The sequence below is a fragment of the Phalacrocorax aristotelis genome, chromosome 1 (assembly GCF_949628215.1).
Source record: "Phalacrocorax aristotelis chromosome 1, bGulAri2.1, whole genome shotgun sequence".
NCBI lineage: Eukaryota > Metazoa > Chordata > Aves > Suliformes > Phalacrocoracidae > Phalacrocorax > Phalacrocorax aristotelis.
The window spans coordinates 172,300,227-172,320,380 of NC_134276.1; the positions used below are offsets into that span (position 1 = coordinate 172,300,227).

General features: G+C 38.3%; 1 protein-coding gene across 5 annotated transcripts; it reads left to right on the forward strand.

Annotated features, from left to right (window-relative positions):
• Nucleotides 1–25: 25 nt before the first annotated feature.
• TSPAN19 (tetraspanin 19) lies at nucleotides 26–13,339 on the forward strand. Of its 5 annotated transcripts, none has more exons than XM_075080703.1 (9): nucleotides 26–487; nucleotides 3,245–3,337; nucleotides 3,425–3,497; nucleotides 4,563–4,693; nucleotides 5,990–6,064; nucleotides 7,871–7,981; nucleotides 10,345–10,488; nucleotides 11,841–11,924; nucleotides 13,021–13,339. In XM_075080703.1, the coding sequence occupies exons 2-9, from the start codon at nucleotides 3,272–3,274 to the stop codon at nucleotides 13,093–13,095; spliced, it is 759 nt and encodes a 252-aa protein (XP_074936804.1). In that variant the 5' UTR covers nucleotides 26–487; nucleotides 3,245–3,271; the 3' UTR covers nucleotides 13,096–13,339. The 5 variants fall into 5 exon arrangements, with proteins under 5 accessions (XP_074936804.1, XP_074936807.1, XP_074936808.1 ...); XM_075080705.1 differs by lacking the exon at nucleotides 26–487 and adding an exon at nucleotides 494–625; XM_075080704.1 differs by lacking the exon at nucleotides 26–487 and adding an exon at nucleotides 634–1,282.
• The last annotated feature ends 6,815 nt before the right edge of the window (nucleotides 13,340–20,154 follow it).

Sequence of the window (20,154 nt, forward strand, 5' to 3'; positions counted from 1 at the left end):
CGTTCCGCCGAGCTCCTACCGCAGCCCCCGCCTTCCCGGCCGCCTCAGGAGCCTGCCCGCCCCTCCGCGCCCTGAGATCCCGCAGCCCCCAGCCGCCCCCGCCGGGCCCTCCGCGGTGACGGCCGGAGCTCCGCCGCCGCGCGGTGAAACCGGCAGCGTCGCCACGGCAACGAGAAGCGGCGGCTGGGACGGCAAGCGGGAGGGTCCAAACGTCGCCAGCGGCTGGCGTGTCGCGCCCGGAGGGGCGGGTGGCGGCGTCTCAAGCAAGGCCGCGCCGCCGCCATCGCTAGCGCGGGTGGAAAAGTCTTCTCGCCCCGTCGTGGCCGGGACAGGCCAGCGGCCCGCCGCCGGCCGCCGGCACGGGGAGGCGGGCTGCGGGGTGGGCAGCCTGGCCAGGCCTGAGAGTCTCGGGGGAGCGGCGGCCCCGCACGGCCCGCTGCCTGCCCTGCGGGCGGGGAGCGAAAACTCGTACGTCAAAAAATAAACGGTGAGAGAAAGGCACGTACGAATTATTGGAGAGCTGGAGGAAATGTCCTGTCGGAGAATTAAAGGCTGCACACAATTCAGTCGTGCAAAGTGGTGCAGGGCAGGGACGGTGCAGACAACATAATTTAAGTGTGTAACGGTACGTACGGGGAATGCGCCCGTCCCTAACATCGGATCAGGAACACCAAGGTGTGAAGACAGGTGTAATAGAAAAATAAGAACTGAGAGGTAGAGACAGGTTTTACACAGAAAACGAGGACTTTTGTGAGCAATGGGAAGGATCTGCCAAGGATAGTAGGTTTTTTCCCCGTCTCCTGAAGGTTTTAAAATAAACTGAGTACCTTTCCAAAAGACCTACAGGTGTTAAACCACAAAATACTGGATTCAAGGGCAACCATTTACCATTTTCTCACCGGTGTTATGGATGAATAAGACATTTAAATCTTAAAACAATGGAAACTCATCCATTTGAAATCCACCCTGTGATGTCTTGTACTTTGCAGAATCATGCAACCAGTGACCTTTTCAATGAGGTCAAGTCTTCAAGCACTGAGTTGGATGTGCACTTGGTGCTTGTTTTGTAACGTGAGTTACACTGTGATCATGGTGACTGAACGCTGCAGGCACTGTGTCGTGTATTTAGCAAACAACTTTGCCAACAAAAAAGACGTTTCTGTAGGCTTGTTGCCTGTAACCAGGAAGTCAGGGCTGACAAACAAGAAAATTTCTGTTGTAAGGATGTGGTTAAGTTGGATTTCAAGAAGAAACGTATCACTATGAGACTGTGCTCTTTAAGGTAGGATGGAAATATTCAGAGCTGGTAAGGATTTTCTTATGAAGTAATGTAATGTAAAATATTCATTTTATAAAGATTTCTATCTTTCAGATAAAATAAAATGAATAATAATAATTATTATTATTATTGAAATGGCTCAAAATGAAGCATTGAAGCCACATAGTTATTAGAACAGAACTATTGCAGATGCCAGTTTTCAAGTGAAATGCGTAACCGTTCATGCTTTTTACTAGAACAATGTATCGCTGCAATGCTTTAATATATTCTGCCTTTGAAAATTCTGAAGTTTAATTGCTCTTAAAAGTAGTGGATCATCTTCATGGAAATTGCAAAACGAGTTATCTAATATAATCCATAAGTTTACATGGTGCATTATTGACCCAAATCCACTGCCGAGCTAGTTTGAGAAGCTTACAGCTTTCTTCATGGTGTGATTCAGCAACAGAAGTTTTATAATCCTGGCAATGAGGATCTTGACAGGGCAGGCAAAGCTTGTGTTTGCTGAATCTTTCCTTCTAATCAACAAATTTGATACATATGTAACATATGTTTTGTATGTAAAATAAGTTGTTAGCACAAGATATTTTTTGACCACAGAAGCTTCATCTCTGTCATTTTTTTTTTTTGTTTTACAAATAACAGAAGACATAACTTCGTATTGTAATCAATCTGTAGTAATTCTGACAGAAGACAAGAACAATTCCATTCAAAAATCCCTTTGCATTAGAAAATATTTCCTGAAGAGTATGGCTATGGTCGTTATGTTCATGCATCTGCACATATTTGTGTGCCTGACTGCTTTACACAAGAAGTGTAAGACAACTGCAGTCGGCTGCTGTTGCAGAAATTGTCTTCTGACACTGCTCTTGGACTCCTTTTGGCTTGTACCACGAAGTCAGGCAGACCAAACTGCCAGAGGACGTTTACAGAAGAGGAAAGACAGAAAGGGAACATGAGATGGGGGACAAATATATGAGTTTCACTCTGTGCAAAAATCTTGATAGTCTCATAAGATATGGTATCCAATAATGATAATGATATATAAAAAATAAGTCTTTCATCAGAGAGTTTACGGTGCTAGGGGTCTTTTCTGCTGAAATATGCTAAACTGCACTCAAGATGTGAATGCCCATGTGACTTCACTGCTGTTCTCTTCAGGTTTGCAAGCATTTATTTTCAAGGGCGGTACAGTTGGTACTCAGGTTCTAACACACACTTCGTGTGTATTTGGGGGCAATTGCTATGGGAAGGGTCTGTGCTTGCCCTTCCATTAACTGAGTGCCCACTTGCTATTGATGACCAATGAAGCGCATCTTTTGATTTAGTTTCACTTGAAAAGAATTCAACTTTTCACATCCTGTTACATTCTGGAACAAAAAATGGAGGAAAAAAGTGGGGGTGACTGGGAGATTCACTTAAAAAGTGTAAAGTGTACCCTGGAGTTTAGTACAGGACAGTTGGTAGCCACAGTTGAGGGCTCTCATGGCTTTGCTAGAGCTGTGTGCTGGATACACTGAAATCATCAGGCAGTATCTGCTGTTATCAACAAGACTTGACTCAAGTTGTGTAGACAAGGGAGGACATATCTCTCCTGTGGTTCTCCCTCTTCATTTCAGCTGGTAGCCTTAATAATTAGTAAACTAAGTATACTGAAGAATATAAGGACAAGTGTATGCCACGCTATGTAACTCTTGCTTCCTACATACATGTTGCCTCCAAATGTCTTTAATAGTTAAGAAAACAAAGATGAAAAAAGAAATACATGTGTACAATATAACATTAGAGGCAATTGAGACCAGACACCATCTTGATGCTTCTGCTGTTGCCACTACTTTTTGTTCAATGTATCAGGTGACTGTTTAAATTGATAAAACATTATCTGAAGAAAATAAATCCTGTTGTAATTAATAGGCTTAGTTACATCTGTTTCGTGTTGAACTGACTATATGATTATACTTTCAGCTGTGATTCAAAACTGAAAACCGAAGAATGAAAATAAGAGATAAAATACTAATACAGAAGTACTACTTAAATGTCTTCAGTGGAATTTTTATGGTAAAAATTGTTTTTCTTATTCAGCAGCTTCAAAATAATTTTTTAAAAATGTTTTAAATTAAAACAATAATCCTCCTTTTTTTCCAGGCTCTGGGTCTTATGCTTTTGACATTTGGCCTGTGGCTTTTCTTTGACAGAAACAATTTATTCACTGTGTTATGTAAGTATAAATAGAGTTTTTCTTTTGTTTAAAATGATTGCAAGATAGATCAACAGAAACTTCAATAGAACCATTTTTTCACAAGGTGGCAGTGTTGGATTGAAATGCATGTTATTTTTTTCTGTTGCATGTCTTTTCCATCATTACACAGTATGATTATCAAAATAGGGGAAAATATATATCAGTATATTTACTATTTATATATGATTTTCATTTATACAGTTTATTTATTTCTCTTGGTGTACAGCTTATAGATGAGTCACTGAAATATAAATCAGCTCTATTGATCTTTTCTTTATATAATTTACCACACTGCATTTGGCCTGCATTTGACAAGATTATAGATCTTGTAGTAGGTGGATATTTGGGTGAAATGAACACAAGTTGGATCTTAGGCCTCGCTCTCTATATATTCCTTTTCTCCAGAGTGTCTATCAAATTATTTCACAGAGAAGTAGGTTTTGGGTCACATAACATCATCTGTGCTCTTAAAGAGTAGCCTGCCTTGGCTGCACCAAGGAGCATCAGTTCCCCGCTGGTGGAATTGGAATCATCCAATACAGTCATTCTGGTATGAAGCATTTGAGGTGGAAGTAATGAAAACCATGACAATCCCTGCTACTTTCCATATCTATATAAAAATGGTTAAAGTGGAAAGGGGAAAATGGCCAGTCACAAAGAGGGAGGGTAGCTTTGAATCTAAGCCTGGAACTACAGCTAATTCCATGTAGGATTTGTACACGTGCTACTAATTTTTGGCAAACAAAAATTCTGTAAACTTGTAATTGTTCTCTGATTTCACTGTGAATGGTTCACATTGTTCAACTGAGTATGTTTTGTTTACATCTCGTATGTTGTTACCATCCTCTGAATTTACGAAAATAGATCTTTTTCTTTCTATCACTGTAGACAACATAATAATAATACCCTTTATCATTCTACTGTTTCCATCCTTTCAGTAACAGCATTGCAAAGGTTTAATTTTTTTTCTGGAATAAGTTTTGTGAGTGGAAGTCTCAAAAAAAAAAAAAAAAGAAGTGACAGTATGAATGCACTGTGTTACAGTTTCTTCAGGTGAGAACCAGCTGGTGGCATATATTTCTTGTATGTTACTCGGAATTGGATCTGTTATTACTTTTACATCAGCCGTGGGATTCCTTGGAAGTGTTAAAGAAATCAAATGTCTACTAGTTACAGTAAGTGTAAATCAGGCACCAACTTTCTTGTAAAATGAAAAGGAGTTCTGCATGCATGAAAACTGTGATCCTGTCTTGATGTTGTGATTTCCACATACAGTGCTTAACAAATCTTCTGATAGAAAAGTATTTTTAGATGAAGTCCTGGCTCAAATTAAATCTGAACAAAACCGGAGATCCATCCATATCACTGCATGCAAGTTTTCAATGACAAAATGCTTGCAGCAAAGATTTTAACCACTGTATTTATTAACCTAAGGTTTTAAAATTAATTTTATTGAATTTTGTTGAATTTTATTGAATATTGAAATATGCAGCATAACTATCTCTTAGTATGTGGTCGCATGTTTAGTATGTGCTGAAGAAATAAAGAAAAACCTGTCACAAATATTGCAGATTGAAGGCATAAGTACCTACAGTATGGCTACAGTATTGAAATGGAGTGTACGATTAAAAAGCTGTTACCTATGTAGACCTACTTGGATACTCCATATTTATATACCATTCCTGCTTTTTAAGGGAAGAACACTACGATTTCTGAAAAATTGCACTACAACTGTACGTTCTTATGATCACTTTGATTAAGTTTTTTCCTTTGTCTTTTGTTTATTGTCACCCTTTTTGAGCAATCTGTTTTAGACCATATGAAGGCTGAAGCAGAGAACTGTGCTACTGATTTGTTTGTTAAGCACTACAAATATCAACTGGCACAGCAGTGAGAGGAGCCCAGAGCCAGTTCTTCCTTCCTGACACTGCCCTGGGCATGTAGTGTTTGCCTCACAATTTGTTAGACGATGAAAGAGAAAGAAGAGTCTCATTTCCAACTTGCATGGAAGTGTCTAATATCAGAATGTCTAGATACTGTGGGTGAAAATTTGGTCTCACTGAAAACAAACAAAATCAACTATCTTTTTGTTTTGTTTGTGCATTTTATAGCTCAAAGGAGTCCTTGACTAGGCATGAGACTTAGGTACCATGATAATTCAAACAGGAAATAATGAAATAAGAGTTTTCTTCAGTGGAGCACAGCTGCTTAACAGCTTTTGTTCTTCACTTCCAAGAAAGTTACGGCTTTGTCTTTAAGCCCAAAACAGTGAGTTATGCTTTGTCTGAAGCCTGCCTTTTAGACTATGATATCACTTTCTGAGGGTTTCCAGGAAATTATATTTCTTATTTTTGTTGGAATGACTCTAAATAATAGTCATGAAGGTTTATACGTGAGCTTCTAGATTTTTTTCATTGCATTGCTCAATGGTTCAATATTATGTTTATACATAATTTGGGGTTTTTTTTCAGTATATGAGCTTTCAGTTCCTGGTGTTTGTTACTCAGATGGCAATATTGGTGCTGATATTCATGAAGAAAGAAGAGGTATGTAAATAAACTATGCGAGACTGCTGACAATTTCAAAATAGTTCTGGCAAATAATTAAAAAAATTCTAATAGCCAGTTCTCACTGTATGCTGTATCACCATTTGTTTGAACTCGAGTATTTTACATGTCAACCAGGCATAGCAGAAGATGTTGAAAACTTAATTTGAGGAATTCAGCATGGTTCAATAGTTGTAAAGGCGAGTGCATGGAAATGTATTTCCAGTTTCTCCTCTGCAGCAAAACATACTTTTCCTGTTCAGGAATGTGGAATCACAGCTTTATTTCCTTTTGAGGGATGACCCAGAAAGTCCCTCTTTCCTGGATATCAGCAGAGGTAGGAAAAAGCATTAGGTGCTAACCTGTGTCTGCTAGCAGGTGATAGCAACAGTCCACTGTGCAACTGATAGCAGGAGTCATTGGTATCATAGCATGCAAAGTGTGCTAATGAATTATTAACGTTATTCTTTAAGCCTGTGTTTTAGGTCCAAGTAGAGATCTAATATGAGGAATATATATCCTTGCTTTTAAAAACAGGAAGCAACAATAAATAGCAACATAGCTGTTGTCTCTAGTAACTGTACTGCTTTGAAACTTTATTCAGTCATTTATTTTTCTACATATAGCAATTCAAATAACTTCAGCACTCCTCACAGTATTACAGAGGAGGTGATCTGTACTGAATGCATACTGGTCTGGCCATCTCCTTCCATAATTACAAAATCTATCATTTGAGAAAACCTCCCATGACACCAGTCTCATAAGGTTCATACAGTTCTCCAAATCCTGCTGCTCTTCAGGCAGGGTACACCACAAATAAATTAGTTTTACTCCATCAAAGTGAATCTGTCTCATCAAGATTTCTTCACTGAAAGTTAATTTATAATGATGGAGTTCTCCTTGTTTCATATGATGGTTTTACATATTGAAAGATCTGAACTGTCAGGAATGATGCCTTCTGGAGTCAGCTATTTGTGCTAGGAAAATTGCTTGAAAGATTGCAGTTAAATTTATTTTATATCAAGTGTAATTGCACTTGATCTCAACCTTAATTAAGTGTTGCTGAAGTATAATAAATGATAGTAACATAATCATTCACGGTACAAGCTTTTGAATTTTGTTTTCAGGGTGGCTGTAGCAAGGGGAATGAGTTGGAGAAGCCTCATTTTTTTTCTTGTTTCATAATGAAACCTTTCAGTGGCCTAGGAGTTCTCCTCTGCATGCATTCCCTGCTACACTGTGTATAATCACACTCTCTGTGATCAGCTTGTCCATTTCAATTACTGTTGAAGGTGTATTTTAACAGTTTCTGCAGAGATGCCTAATCTAGGGCTAACTCCCCTAGCCCAAAGCAATACATGTCTTGGACAGATTGTATGGTGCTCACACAAGTTTGTATCACATTAGGCGTAGAATCGATTTTGATTTTGTGCTTGTTATTATATGGTGCTGTGCTTATTAAAAATAAGTATGAGAGGTAGGATTTAGTATTTCACAGCAGATCAGGTGCATCTAAACTCTGTTCCCTGGCTCTTCTGGCTCCATTTGGGCTAATCACCTTGTGTCTGCCTGGGCTATGTATGTGATTTGGGTCACTTCATTTATCTTCCCCTTTTGCTTTCATCTTTCCCGTTAGTGCAATGGCTATGACATGCCTTAGATCATACTTAGCAAATTTATTAGAATGCTACTGCTTGCAAGTAACCCTTGAAGAAACCTGAATATCAATGAAAGATCAAGGACTGTACTATCCATCCATGCTCTTATCAATATGCATATACCAATTTTATAAATATTTATGAACAGGTCCACAATCAGTGGAACAACAGAATAGATGAAGTTATTTCTGAATACGGGAATGAGAGTCTGGCTGAGCAGGAACCTGTGTGGAACATTCTGAATGCTGTGCAGCACAATGTAAGAAAAGAACCCCACAAAATATCACCACCAAATATACTGCATTGACCAAAAAATGTTTCTACCAACCAGAACTTAGTTTAAAAATCCCAGCTCCTTTACTAAAGGATTAGTTTTTCAAGATACGCTGCTAATATCTGATGTGGGTGGGCAGATTCCTTGCTGTTGTATTATGAATGAGATTAGGCTTTTGAAGAGCAGACAGTTCTGGTCACTGCAGCTGAAAAAAACGATGGGTTCCCTTATATCTTCGACAGTGTTAGATATCATAAAACACTTGGTCTGCTTAAGTCTCAAGACTGACCTGAACCATGGACAAGCAGTGATGCTATGAGGCCAAAGCAGAGCTCCTACTATGAAACCGTTTGAATAGGTATTGCACTGAGAGTCTCTCAGAAATAATGCCTAAAGCCTCAAAGGAGCTTGCAAATCAATACTTTCAGCATGCATAATATTCATAATAATTTTTGTGGCCTGGCAGCATGTAATTTGTTTCCTCTTTCAGAAAAGTCCTTTAAAGCATTTGTATGGGATCAATTATTTTGGAAGTTGTTAGCAATTTTTTGACCAGTGGCCTTTCAAATTAATTCTGCATCATGAGCTTTTAATTAAAACGCTACAGCTTAACAGTTTAATATGGTCTAATATGCTCCGATAGACCAGCTGTGAGTCCCTTAGTATGACTTCTTGCAGAGGTGAGTTTTACAGTTCTTGACAAATGTTGAAGATAATTTATGATTCCAGATAACTCTCAAAGCATATATGTCTAGACTCAAGATTACAAATGGATTTGTAATATATATTTAAAACCTGTTCTTTGAAAATCCAGTTGTCATGATTTCTTCTGTGATAAATGATGACCTAATTATGTCAATGGTAGGGCTAGACTGTATGCTGGTACACTTGAGCTCAATTTCATTGAACTGTTGTGGGAGCAGAGATTTCAGCAAAGCTACCTACCCACCACCTACTCTGGTGGTCATGTTTAAATTGTGACATATCTCAAAGTACTGTGGTTATTTTGCTGTTGGTACTTTAGCCAGATAAAATATTAAATCTGCCAAGGTGAACTGTAATCACACTTTTGGCTGAAAACTGCCATCCCCAAGTCTTGTGTTACATGTTTCCAGATCTTTACAATATCGTCGGCATCTGCCATGAGAAAAACAAAAAGCCTAAGATCATGAATAGTATTAGAGAAGAACTAGATTTTTATATATTTATGGTAAAATTTAATGGACTGCTTAAACCTGGTGATTTTTTTTTAACTGAACTTATAGGGTTGTTGAAACTGAATGTTTTTACAGGGAAAGGACAGTTTTGGCTAAATTGTCTGATTTTCCCAAATTTAGAAGTGGCATATTTTGGATTGACTCTTCAAAATACCAAAATAAGATGCTTTTATCTAGCATCTCTAAGCCCACAACACTACCCCCCCCAACAAAACCAACCATTTCTGAAGTTTCATCCTGATTAGTATGAAAAACTGCTTGAATTTCCTGTATGACAAGAATTCCGTTCTCCACGCTGTTTGATGGCTTGGTTTGGTTTTGTCTTACTGGTATTGAAATAGATTATTGGGAAGAGCTAGCTGAAAATCCATTTGAACAGAGCACAGTATTTGCTTTGTGCGTTGAATTTGAGCTATGTGTTCACAAGAGATCAACTGCTGCTAAAATACAAGTTGGAATATACTTTCTAAAGATCTCCTCTTGCTAAGGCTGAGAATTTTTGCAAGTACAACATTAGAAATGACACAGGAATAACTAAAAATATTTTCAAAATCTGGTCCTTATTGAAGTTCCTAGATCAGAGTAAACCAGTGTCTGTGTTCTTAATTTTATTTAATAAAATATGTTTTATAAAGTCTGTCCGCATTTACTGCATTCATTATGAAACAACATTAGTTATGTTGTTTCCAATAATGTATTGTTTTCTTTCTTCTTTTTGTTGTGCTTCACAGTGAGCACATCCTTAATATATCTTACTGCTTGCACACAATTTCTACACTGAATTTACTTTGGAAGGTTAAGGGGGATAGTCAAAATGTTTTGCTTCTTTTGGGTTTGTAGTGTTTCTTTTCTATTTACATGTGTTCTAGAATAATTTAGAGTCTAAAAGAAAGTTCCTTTTGAAAGTATATTTTAATATCATATCCATACTCTCCAGTGCGTATCATGGGAAATTATACATACACAAGGGTGAAACATCCCTTGCAGAAACCTGTCTACTGAATACAGAGGAAACTGTCTGGCTAATTTAATCAAGTGAATCAAATATCTAGCACTGGTTCAGGTGGAAATTCCTCTGTGTTACAGTGTTCATAGGTGTTGGAGTTACAAGTTACAGGATTTCTGTTCTAGATGGAATGCTGTGGAAGATACAATGTCACACAGTGGGAAAGGAATAAAAACAAGGAAAATAGAACTCAGATCCCATGTTCATGCATAAAATCAAGTCTGAAGAAATGGTTTTGTGATGTCCCAAGGAATTCAACACACAGTAGGGTAAGAAATAAAAAATGTCTTGAAACACGTAACTTTTGCTATTAAATGGTCTTTGGAAAAAATATACAAAGCATGTTTTCCACTAGGACTTGGCTTACAAATGCCAAAGTATCAATAATATTCATTGTTTTGTCTTTGGTCACTCTGAAGTGACCTTTTACTCATTAGGCAGTTCTAAATTAAGGATATTTCAAGAAAACAGAAGTTGTGAATATCACAGGTCAATATCACAGGGACTTTTAGTAGTGCTTTAAGAAGTAGTAAGCATCTTGGCATTCAAAAATCTGCTGTGCAAATCAGTGATGGCAATGGAAAGTGACAGTACATAAAAAGTAGACAGTACATTTTCCACCAGTAATTACTATTCATTACTTACAGAATGTCAGCACTGTCTCCACCTGTTTGTATTATCTGTTTCCATAGCATCTTCAGTACTTTACAGGATAAGAGGAATGAGCAAGGCATTGATATATGAGATATGTTTCCCGAGGCCAGTTCGTGTTAGCATTTACATGTCTTAGCATCACGGGACCAGTTTGCATAGGGCCATCAGATGTCATCACCTGACAATAGAAAGCTGTAGCAAAGTGGTACATATTATGCTTTTCTATAAACCCTCCAGTGTTAACAGGGCTATCCCATGAGAGCAAAAATTCAACGGGCAAAGGTTGTTTGTTGACAATGCAGTCAGTGTAGTAATGCAATATTAGATTGTAAAATGCAATAATAGAAAGGCTGTTGTCAAATAGCATCTGTTATTGTCCTCCTTCCCTCATTGGTTTGGAATTGTTCCCTGTTTCTACAAACCCTTGTCATTATTAAAAGATCACCTCAAAACATAAAAAGCTTTTAATTATATGTTGTATTATATTTATAGCTATTTTAAGCTATGTAATAATTTATAATTTCATTTTAAAAGCAATATAATAAGAATAGACTATAATATGGAAAATATGCACATCCATTTCAAGATGCATAATGTGTGAGAATCCGCAAAAACTTGAAAATATTCTTTCAAGCATTTACTTGTAAGATAATCTCTCAGTTATACTCACACAAAAGCAAATTCCCTTTTGATTAAGTCACAAGCTCTGGAACATTTCCATACAAAAATATCAGATTTACTTAAGAACAATCTGTTTAGTTCAGATAATTTATAAAATGTTATAACTAAATCTCCGCAGTACACATTACTGATGTATTTAGTTTCTGGCAAGTGAATATCAGCACACATCATAACATGCAGAAAGTTCTATTCTATATATTTTTAAATTATGTTCTTACAAATTTGCAGTATGAATTCAAAAGATAAAATTATTTTTCTTGAATTCTGTTCATCTGTACTTGCTTAGGGATGTGAAGAATTTTTAAATACATGGTTTGAAAACAATGTTATGACCTTAACAGCAATTACTAACAGCGTGCTAATTATACAGGTAAGAGTACTTTTAAGCAAAAAAAATAACAAAATATTGATATTCTGCTGGGGGTAAAAATCAATTTAGTGCCATTTGGCTTTGGCATGCTCTCCAAAATTTTGTAAAGCTTTCCATCATTTTTAGTTTGAAGTAAAATCAAACAATATTTACCAACAAACTCCCATATATTCAAGCACCATCATAGACGTTAGTGTCCAGAGTCTGTTGAATGAAATGTTTGACCTGACTTGTGAAAGCAAGCAGCATTGCAAGGACAGGAAGCCGCTAAAGGGAATGTAAAACATGTGGAGCAAAAGACCTTTTTTGTCCTCTATTTGTACAAAACCTAGTCCATGAATGTGCTAAATCAAGCAATGTAAAATCATGAAACCACTCCCCCTACATATCTATGAGATAATTTTATTGGGTAAAAAGGAATAAAGCTTTCAATATCAAAACAATATCGTATGAATAATGGCAACAGGAATTGATTGTTCACTCCATAGACACCCTGAAGTTTAAATACCATCAAGCAGGCAGAAAGATTTTTGGTAATATCTGAAATCATGATGTTGAAAATGAGATTACTTCATTTTTACTTTACCTCTTCCATATGTAGTACCTTCCAATAGACAAATGTAGTAAAAACATTCCAGCTATGGAGTGGGCCAGCTCAGTAATGAAAATGTTTCTTATTCATACTCGCCTAATCCTCACTAGTGCAGTACACGGGTGTCTCATGATCTTCAATGTACTATCATTGACACCTTCTTGTCAGGTGGGAAAGAGCTGTGATCCCCGTTCAGGAGGTTAAGACCAAGATTCATAGGGCACAGAAACACTTAACTGAATTACGTGCCACTTGAAATCAATTTCAAGATTTCAAGTAGATGTGGATGTGGGCCCAAGTCACTTGCTGGAGGTCACACAGCAGGCCTGTAGCAGAGCAGAGAATTCAGTTTGTGTCACGACAGGCACGTGTCGTGATTATTCTCCTTTATATCCTTCTGTGTTGTCATTCATCAGAGCCAGGTTAACAGGCAGATTGACTCTGTCATAAGTGAGCATCAACACTTCCTTTGTTGTTTTTAAAACACCTTTTTTCCTTTCACAGCTATTTTTGATCACACTATCTGCTCAGCTATTTAGAAACATCAGAAAGAATAGTATTTGGCCAAAAGAACCGTGAACTCTTCTGAACATTGCTGTGGTGCAAGGATTATCTGATCTGTGCCTGTGACAGTCAATGAAATTACTTCCACTAAAATTTAGATCGTGGTCTACCTGTTGTAATCACTAGGATATTAACATTTGGCCTGTAATATGTTTGTTTGTTGTTCATGGCTATGGATATTGCAGTATGCTACAAAATCATGTGTTAAAGTCTGAAATACTATGCCATTTACTAGCTGGTTAATAAAACTTCCTGATAAACTGAATATTAGTTTCCTGAGTCTCCAGAACAACTCGTTTGGAGTGTTATAAATAATACTGTATAGTATACCACACTTTGCGGAAGAAGGAACCTTTATCAGGTTCAGCTGGGAAACACGTTCACTAAACCTTGCTGATACTTCTTTAGACCTTTACCTTTCCTTCCAGTCCTTCTCCATTTTGTCCTTGTCTGTTGTACAATTTAATCTCCACAAATTTCACTCAGTCTTATAAATATTGGACTCTTATTAGCTCTTTTCCAAGAAGTGTTGTAGTAGGCATCTTTCATTCTCGCTGAATGGCTCTTACCATTCATTTAATCAAATGGCTTCAGTGGTTTAGGTGGAATAAGCTTGAAATCCTAAAACATCCTCTGAGCAGTGAGGTCACCTGGAATATCTTGAGGAAAGCAGAGGAAGGTGTGGTATTACAAGCGTAGGTGGTAGCACTGTTAATTATTTTTTGTCTAAAACTTCCCACTTCTGTAATCCATTTTCCGATGCTTTTAAATTTGGTAACTTCTTTTTATTTAGTCTAAAAAAATTCCATTTCAAGTGCCTGCCAAAGGATGAATTTCTTCTTTAGAGAACTTCAAATAAAATAAACGTTAATTCAGAAGTGAACACTATGCTTGGAACAGAATCTGAATTCCAAACTTGTATTTTTTGTTCTGCCACCAGCAAAAATATAAGGAACACAGCAATGAAGTTTCTCATCCCACTCCAAGGTTTATCTGCATTAAGAATGGCAGATACCTGTTACCTTGATGTCTGTGATGGTTTTAATCTTGTTAGTGATATAATTCAGTCTGAGAATACAATCCTAGGATTTTAAATAATAAATAAATACATAAATAATAGGGGGTTTTTTCAGTAATCATTTTGCAGTTTACAAAGTACTTCAGAAAATTAAGATCAAGAATCTGAATTTTAGTTCTTGAACATAATTCTAAAATATAATGATAACCTAACTTAACTGTAACAAACATCACGTTTAAAAATCCTAACAATCTGGTAAAATCACAAAAGCTACTTTTTCATTAGAAAGTAGATCCGTTTCATTGAATATGTCTGTGATACAGAGCAGGATATAATATTCAACATGGAAACTGAATACAGAATCACAGAACCATACAGTAATATAGGTTCAAATGGACATTTGGGGACTACATAGTCCAGACCCCTGCTCAAAGCAGATCCACTTAGATCAGGTTGTTCAAGGCCATGTCCAGCTGAGTGTTGAATATCTCCAGGGATGGAGATTCCACAATCTCTGGGCAACCTGTTCCAGTGTTTGACTACTCTCACAGTGAGAATCTTTTTTCCTTACATCTGACTGGAACTTCCCATGTCACAGCTTGTGCTGTGCCCTTTGCCTCTTGAACTACCACTGTACACCTCTGAGAAGAGTTGGTTCCATCTTTTCCACTGCTTAATATGTGGTAGAAGCTAGCATTCTCTCTTCCAAGCAGAGCAAATGCAGTTCTCTCAGCCTCTCCTCCTGTGTGCTCTGGACCACTAACTTGGGGTTCTTCTGCTGGGACTGCTGCAGTATGCCAATGTCTTTCTAGTACTGGGGAGCACAGGACTGGATGCAGTGCTTAAGATATGGTCTCACAAAAGAAGAACATTTCCCTCAGCCTGCTGACTGCACACTTGCTAATATAGCCCAGGATGCAGTTGGCTGCCTCTGTTCTGAGGGCACTCTGCTGACTCATGTTCAATTTGTTTTCTGGCAGGACCCCCAAGTATTTTCTGCAAATGTGATTTCTCCCCATTTGGCCCCCATGCAACCTGTACTGCTGCACGGGGTTATTTCATCCCAGATGTCTTTACTGAATGTCATGAGTTCCCTGTCAGCCCGTTTCTCCACCCTGTCAAGGTCCCTCTGCACAGCAGCTCTGCCCTCCAGATTATTGGCTGTTCTTCGCAGAAGTTGCTGTCATTTGCAAGCTGCTGAAGGTGCAGTTCATCCAGGTCATGTTAATTCAGGTCATTAACAGAATTGCCACCAGTCTTGATCCTTGAGGGGTAACATAATTAACCAGCCACCACCTCAGCTTTATACTGCTGATCACAATCATTTGAGCCAATTTTCCTCCCAATAGTCCTCTTAACCTGTTCATGTATCACCACTTTGGCTATAAAGATATTAGGGGAGACCATGCCAAAGGCCTTGTTAAGGTAATTAGTGGTCATTACTCTTTCAACTCCTATTAAGCCAACCATCTCGTCATAGAAGGTAATCAAGCATTGTCAGACATGATTTGCCCTTGGCAAAGCCAAGCTGGCTGTTTCCAGTGACTGGAGTTCTTCATGTGCTTCGAAAGAGTTTCCAGGAGGATTTGTCCCATAATATTCCAAGACTGTAAGGTGAGGCCACCCTGTAGTTCCCCAACCCTCCTTCTTGTTCTTTCTGAAGATGGATGTGATGTTTGTTTCTCTGCAGCTATCAGGAATCTCCCACAAACACCATAACTTTTTGAAGATGATGGAAGGCGGCTGCTCAGTGATATCAGCGAGGTCCATATGGATCCATGGACTTGTGAATGTCCAACTTGTTGAAGCAGTCTAGCTTCCTGTACCATGGGTTATTCTTCCCTCCCTCAAGACCCTCCTACTAGCCTCAAGGACCTGAGACTCCTGAGGACAAACACTGCCTGTAAATACAGACTACATCAGCCTTTCTATGTCATTTACCACTAGATCCCCTCCCCCATTGATTAATGGGTCCACATTTTTCTTAGACTTACTTTTGCTGTCCATCTACTTACAGAAGCCTTTCTTGTCATTGTTCACATCCTTCAATAGTTTCAACTCCAGCTGAGCACTGCCTTTCCTGCATCCATCCCAGCATGCTTGGGCAGTGTCTCTCTTTTCCTCTTGGGTAGCCCAGGAAGGTATACTTCCTTTTTGTGTTTGAGACCAGTACCCAGTTATGCCAGTTTTGTGTTTGAGACCAGTTGGCCATTATCCATACTAGCCTTCTGCCACGCTTGTTCAATTTTCTGCACATCAGCCTGGACAGATCTTCCACTCTGAAGAGTTTGTCCTAGCAAATCAGCCAGCTCTTTAGGGCCCCTTTTCTCTTCATGGTAGTCTCAGGTATGATCCTGCCAAGTAGATACCTGAGCAACCACTTGCTCACTTATTTTAAGATTTTTGAAGTCCATAGTCTCATGGTCATTGTAGATGAGACCCTTGATCTTTGCATTTCCAACCAGTTCCTCCTGTTTGTGAGTAACAGAACCATCAGATTGTCTTCTCTAGAGAGACTATTGATCACCTGCAATGACCCAGTATCATCAACACACACCAGAAATCTGGGTTGATTATGCCAGCCATATTGCCCTTCTAGCAGATATCTGGTGGTTCCCCTGAGTGCAGGGGCCAGCAATCATGAGGCTTCCTCCTCCAGTTGCCTAAAGAAGACTTTGTGGACTTCACCTTCCTGATCAAGCAGTCTCTGGTAGACACCTATTATGGCATCATCTGCATTAGTTTGTCTTCTGATCCTTGCCCATAAACTCATCTGGCTCGTCAGCCCTTCAAAGGCAAAGCTCTGTGCATTTTTCCTGAGATATCAGGTCAAGTTGGCAGACGAGTGCCTCCTTCCCTCCAAGACCTACATTTTCAGAAATACAGAATGCTTCAGTCAGTGTGAAGTAGCTTCTGCAGATACACAAATCCTTCTGTTCAGTCTATGTGGGATGGTTCTTCACTAGTCTAGTGCATCCAAACCTACTAAACACCTATTCATGTTTCACTGGTTTGTTACACTTAAAATAATTACTTATGCACTCCCCCTGTTTTAAAAGGATATTAAGAATGGGATTATCTGGGTAAATGCAGGCATGTAAAAGCTATACAAGTATTCTAGCACATGTGGAGAGTAAGGTACTCCTGTAGAGTAGTTCATCCCACTTTTCCTAGGTGGGTATTATAGAACAACATCCTTTAGAAGTACAGCTATTTTTCTGGTTTGAGTGGGAGCCTAGTTGCACTACCTTATAGTTTCTACACCTGGAAATGGTTAACGCTAGATTAATTGGATCCCACTGTAATATTATAGAGTCAAGAATTCAGAAGACCCCAAATAAAGTCACATGTGGAATCTGAATTTGTTCCTAATGTATCTGCATTATAAAATGGTTGTCAATTGTGTGCTCACATACTGGCTTTCCACAGTAGGCTAAAGTCCAAATTCTGTAAAAATGTACTGTGGTCTGTACCCAAATATTATTTTAGGATGAATAGATGCAGCTCCTGTTGTCCTTAGTGATGGTTTGGCGTGCCCAAGTGAGAGGAGAATGTGCTTCAGTATTTAAGAAAACAGTGCACAATACCTACCAAGACCTGTCATCAACATTCACAATAAAATGTACATACTGAGTGCTAAAGTCTCCAGCAAGCACGTGGCTAATTAGATAATAGACATACGTGTATTGCGCAAGATTATATATAAAATTGGCGATACTGCCACACATGCTGCTGGTGCTTAACAAGAATAATTATAAAAACTTCATTAGTAATACAGTACTTAGTAAAAAAGGAATAAGAAAAAATAAAGGAAAAATTTATAGGATGGAAAGTTTAAATGTTTTTTTTTAATGTTTCAAGATAAGAAAACAGAAACAAGTATGTTTGCCAGTTTGTGCAATGCCAATAGGTAGACACTAGAGGACACAGGGAGCTTAAGAATTATACAGGACATAAAAAAATAAACACAGGATTTACAGAATGCCATAACGTACACACCTTATACATAGTCCACACTTTAAAACATATTGAATAAGTCTGAAGGTGATAGCCACATGATACTGCAATTTCAGAGAAAATGATGTTCAGAGCCAGTGTGCTTCACAGGACTGCCATGGGAAACGACTCAACGGCTGCCGTGTTAAAGCTCAGTAAGGTGGTAAGTGAATCCAGTTCCGCTTCTTTCAAAGTTGAATCACCAAAATTAGGAGATGTCACAAAAGGGACTATTGGTGTGTGAGTGCAGGAGGAAATCATAACTGCATAAATTCCCTGTACAAATCAGTAAAGGGAGGAAACAAAGAGTGTGGTTACATAGTCGCTTTCATGTGGCCTAAAAGCACCCTACTGCTAAAGAGATGGTCCCACTGTCTTCATGTTCTTAGCCTTGCTCCCATCCCTAGCTGGGCACCAGCACGGTACCTGTGCAGCTTTGTGGGGAACTGGTCCAAAGCCCTGACTGGTCTAAAAAATAATCCTGCAAAAAAAGGTGATGTGTTTAAGGTTTTTTTTTATGGCTTTTTGTTGTTGTTGTTTGGTTGGTTTGGTTTAGTTGTTCGGTTGGTTTTTTGTGTTTTTTTGTTTGTTTGTTTTTTTGTTTGTTGGATTTTTTGGCCCATACTAATCCAGTGTAAAATATATATACATTTCAGGGGTTGGAATTTTAGCTCTACCCCTTCTTACATAGAGTATACTAACCCCTAGGCTAAAAAAAAAGGCTCCCTCTTGCTTTCTTAGTATCTGCCCCACCATGTTATGTGCCTGGATGCACAATGGTTAAGCTTCAGTAAGAGGATACCGAGTGCTCTCACTCACAGTGACTCAGGACTTGAGGCCTAGGATGTGTCTTGAAATTTCAAGGTGGGTTCAACCCTTTGAAGAGAATGAGAATGAAAATTCATACTTCCTATCTCTGTCATGGGTGCTCCAATTATTACAGCACTAGATAATATAAGGGGATGGAACCACTGTCAGTATTACATCAAACAAATAGTCATAGTGTTCACTGTGACTAATGTTTGGGGATCTTAAGGTGTCTCTAAATAAATCCTACACTGCTCGCTTTAAATTTGATTTTTTTATAGAGCTACAGACACAAGCTAGATGCCAGGTAGCAATGAAGCAGGCACCTTGAAATTGAATAGTGACTGAAGGTCCCAGAAAATTTTCCGACAAGGTAGGAAGGCACAAGTGTATTGCATGCCTGCCTACATGGCTAGGGAGTCCTAGAAAAACAGTGGTGTGAATGCCACCTGGCTATTTTGTTTTCATATTCTGAAAGAAATAAAAATTAGAGTTATTTGGTTTGCACTTATGTCACCATACTGCTCATCTCCTGAGGGAACAGAATCTGGAGTTCCCGCGGGACATTTGCAATTTGTGTTTGGTACTTATCCAAAGCTAATGTAATCAATGTCAGTTCTTCTGTGAATGTCATGTATATGTTCTGAATGGGAAGCTACTGTAACACTATAAATAAAGTTACTCCATTATGAAAGTCATGGGGAACAGGTCCAGATATTTTAAATATTAGTATGGGCTAGAATAGATGGGAACATTTCAGGTATGACCTCCAAGAATTTGAGGATGCAAGCTCAAAAGAAAGGGACAGATCAAAGAGATAATTTGTCTGTAATGAAAAGCTCTTTATAATGAAAAATGGAAACCACCTTTTAGTAGAAGAACACTAGCAGCTAGGACACTATCATCCATCAACAAACAAAAACGAAACACCTAGCATGAAAATCTAAAGGAAAAAAGTAAGGTGTTAACAGCCTTTTTTCTTGTGGAATGAGTCAGAGTTTCTAGGTCTTTGAATAATCACTAGCCAAGCTCCTGTTCTTCATTCTAACAAAAATATTTAGAATTCTAAAAAGAGTACATTAAATAATATTCTTTTTGTATTAACAGATGTAGTGACATTAACATATGATCCCAGTGATCTAATGATATTTCAAATGAAAGGTGACCTTTCTGTCTTTAAAGAACATTCTTAAGCCTCAATTATGCTAAATACACATGCAGACAGTCCTGCACAATGCTTTGATCACAGAACT

Coding starts and splice junctions, on each gene's coding strand:
- TSPAN19 (XM_075080703.1), top strand. CDS start 3,272: ATGAAAATAAGAGATAAAATACTAATACAGAAGTACTACTTAAATGTC. Junction 3,498..4,562: donor CAATTTATTCACTGTGTTAT/GTAAGTATAAAT, acceptor ACTGTGTTACAG/TTTCTTCAGGTGAGAACCAG. Junction 6,065..7,870: donor TATTCATGAAGAAAGAAGAG/GTATGTAAATAA, acceptor ATTTATGAACAG/GTCCACAATCAGTGGAACAA.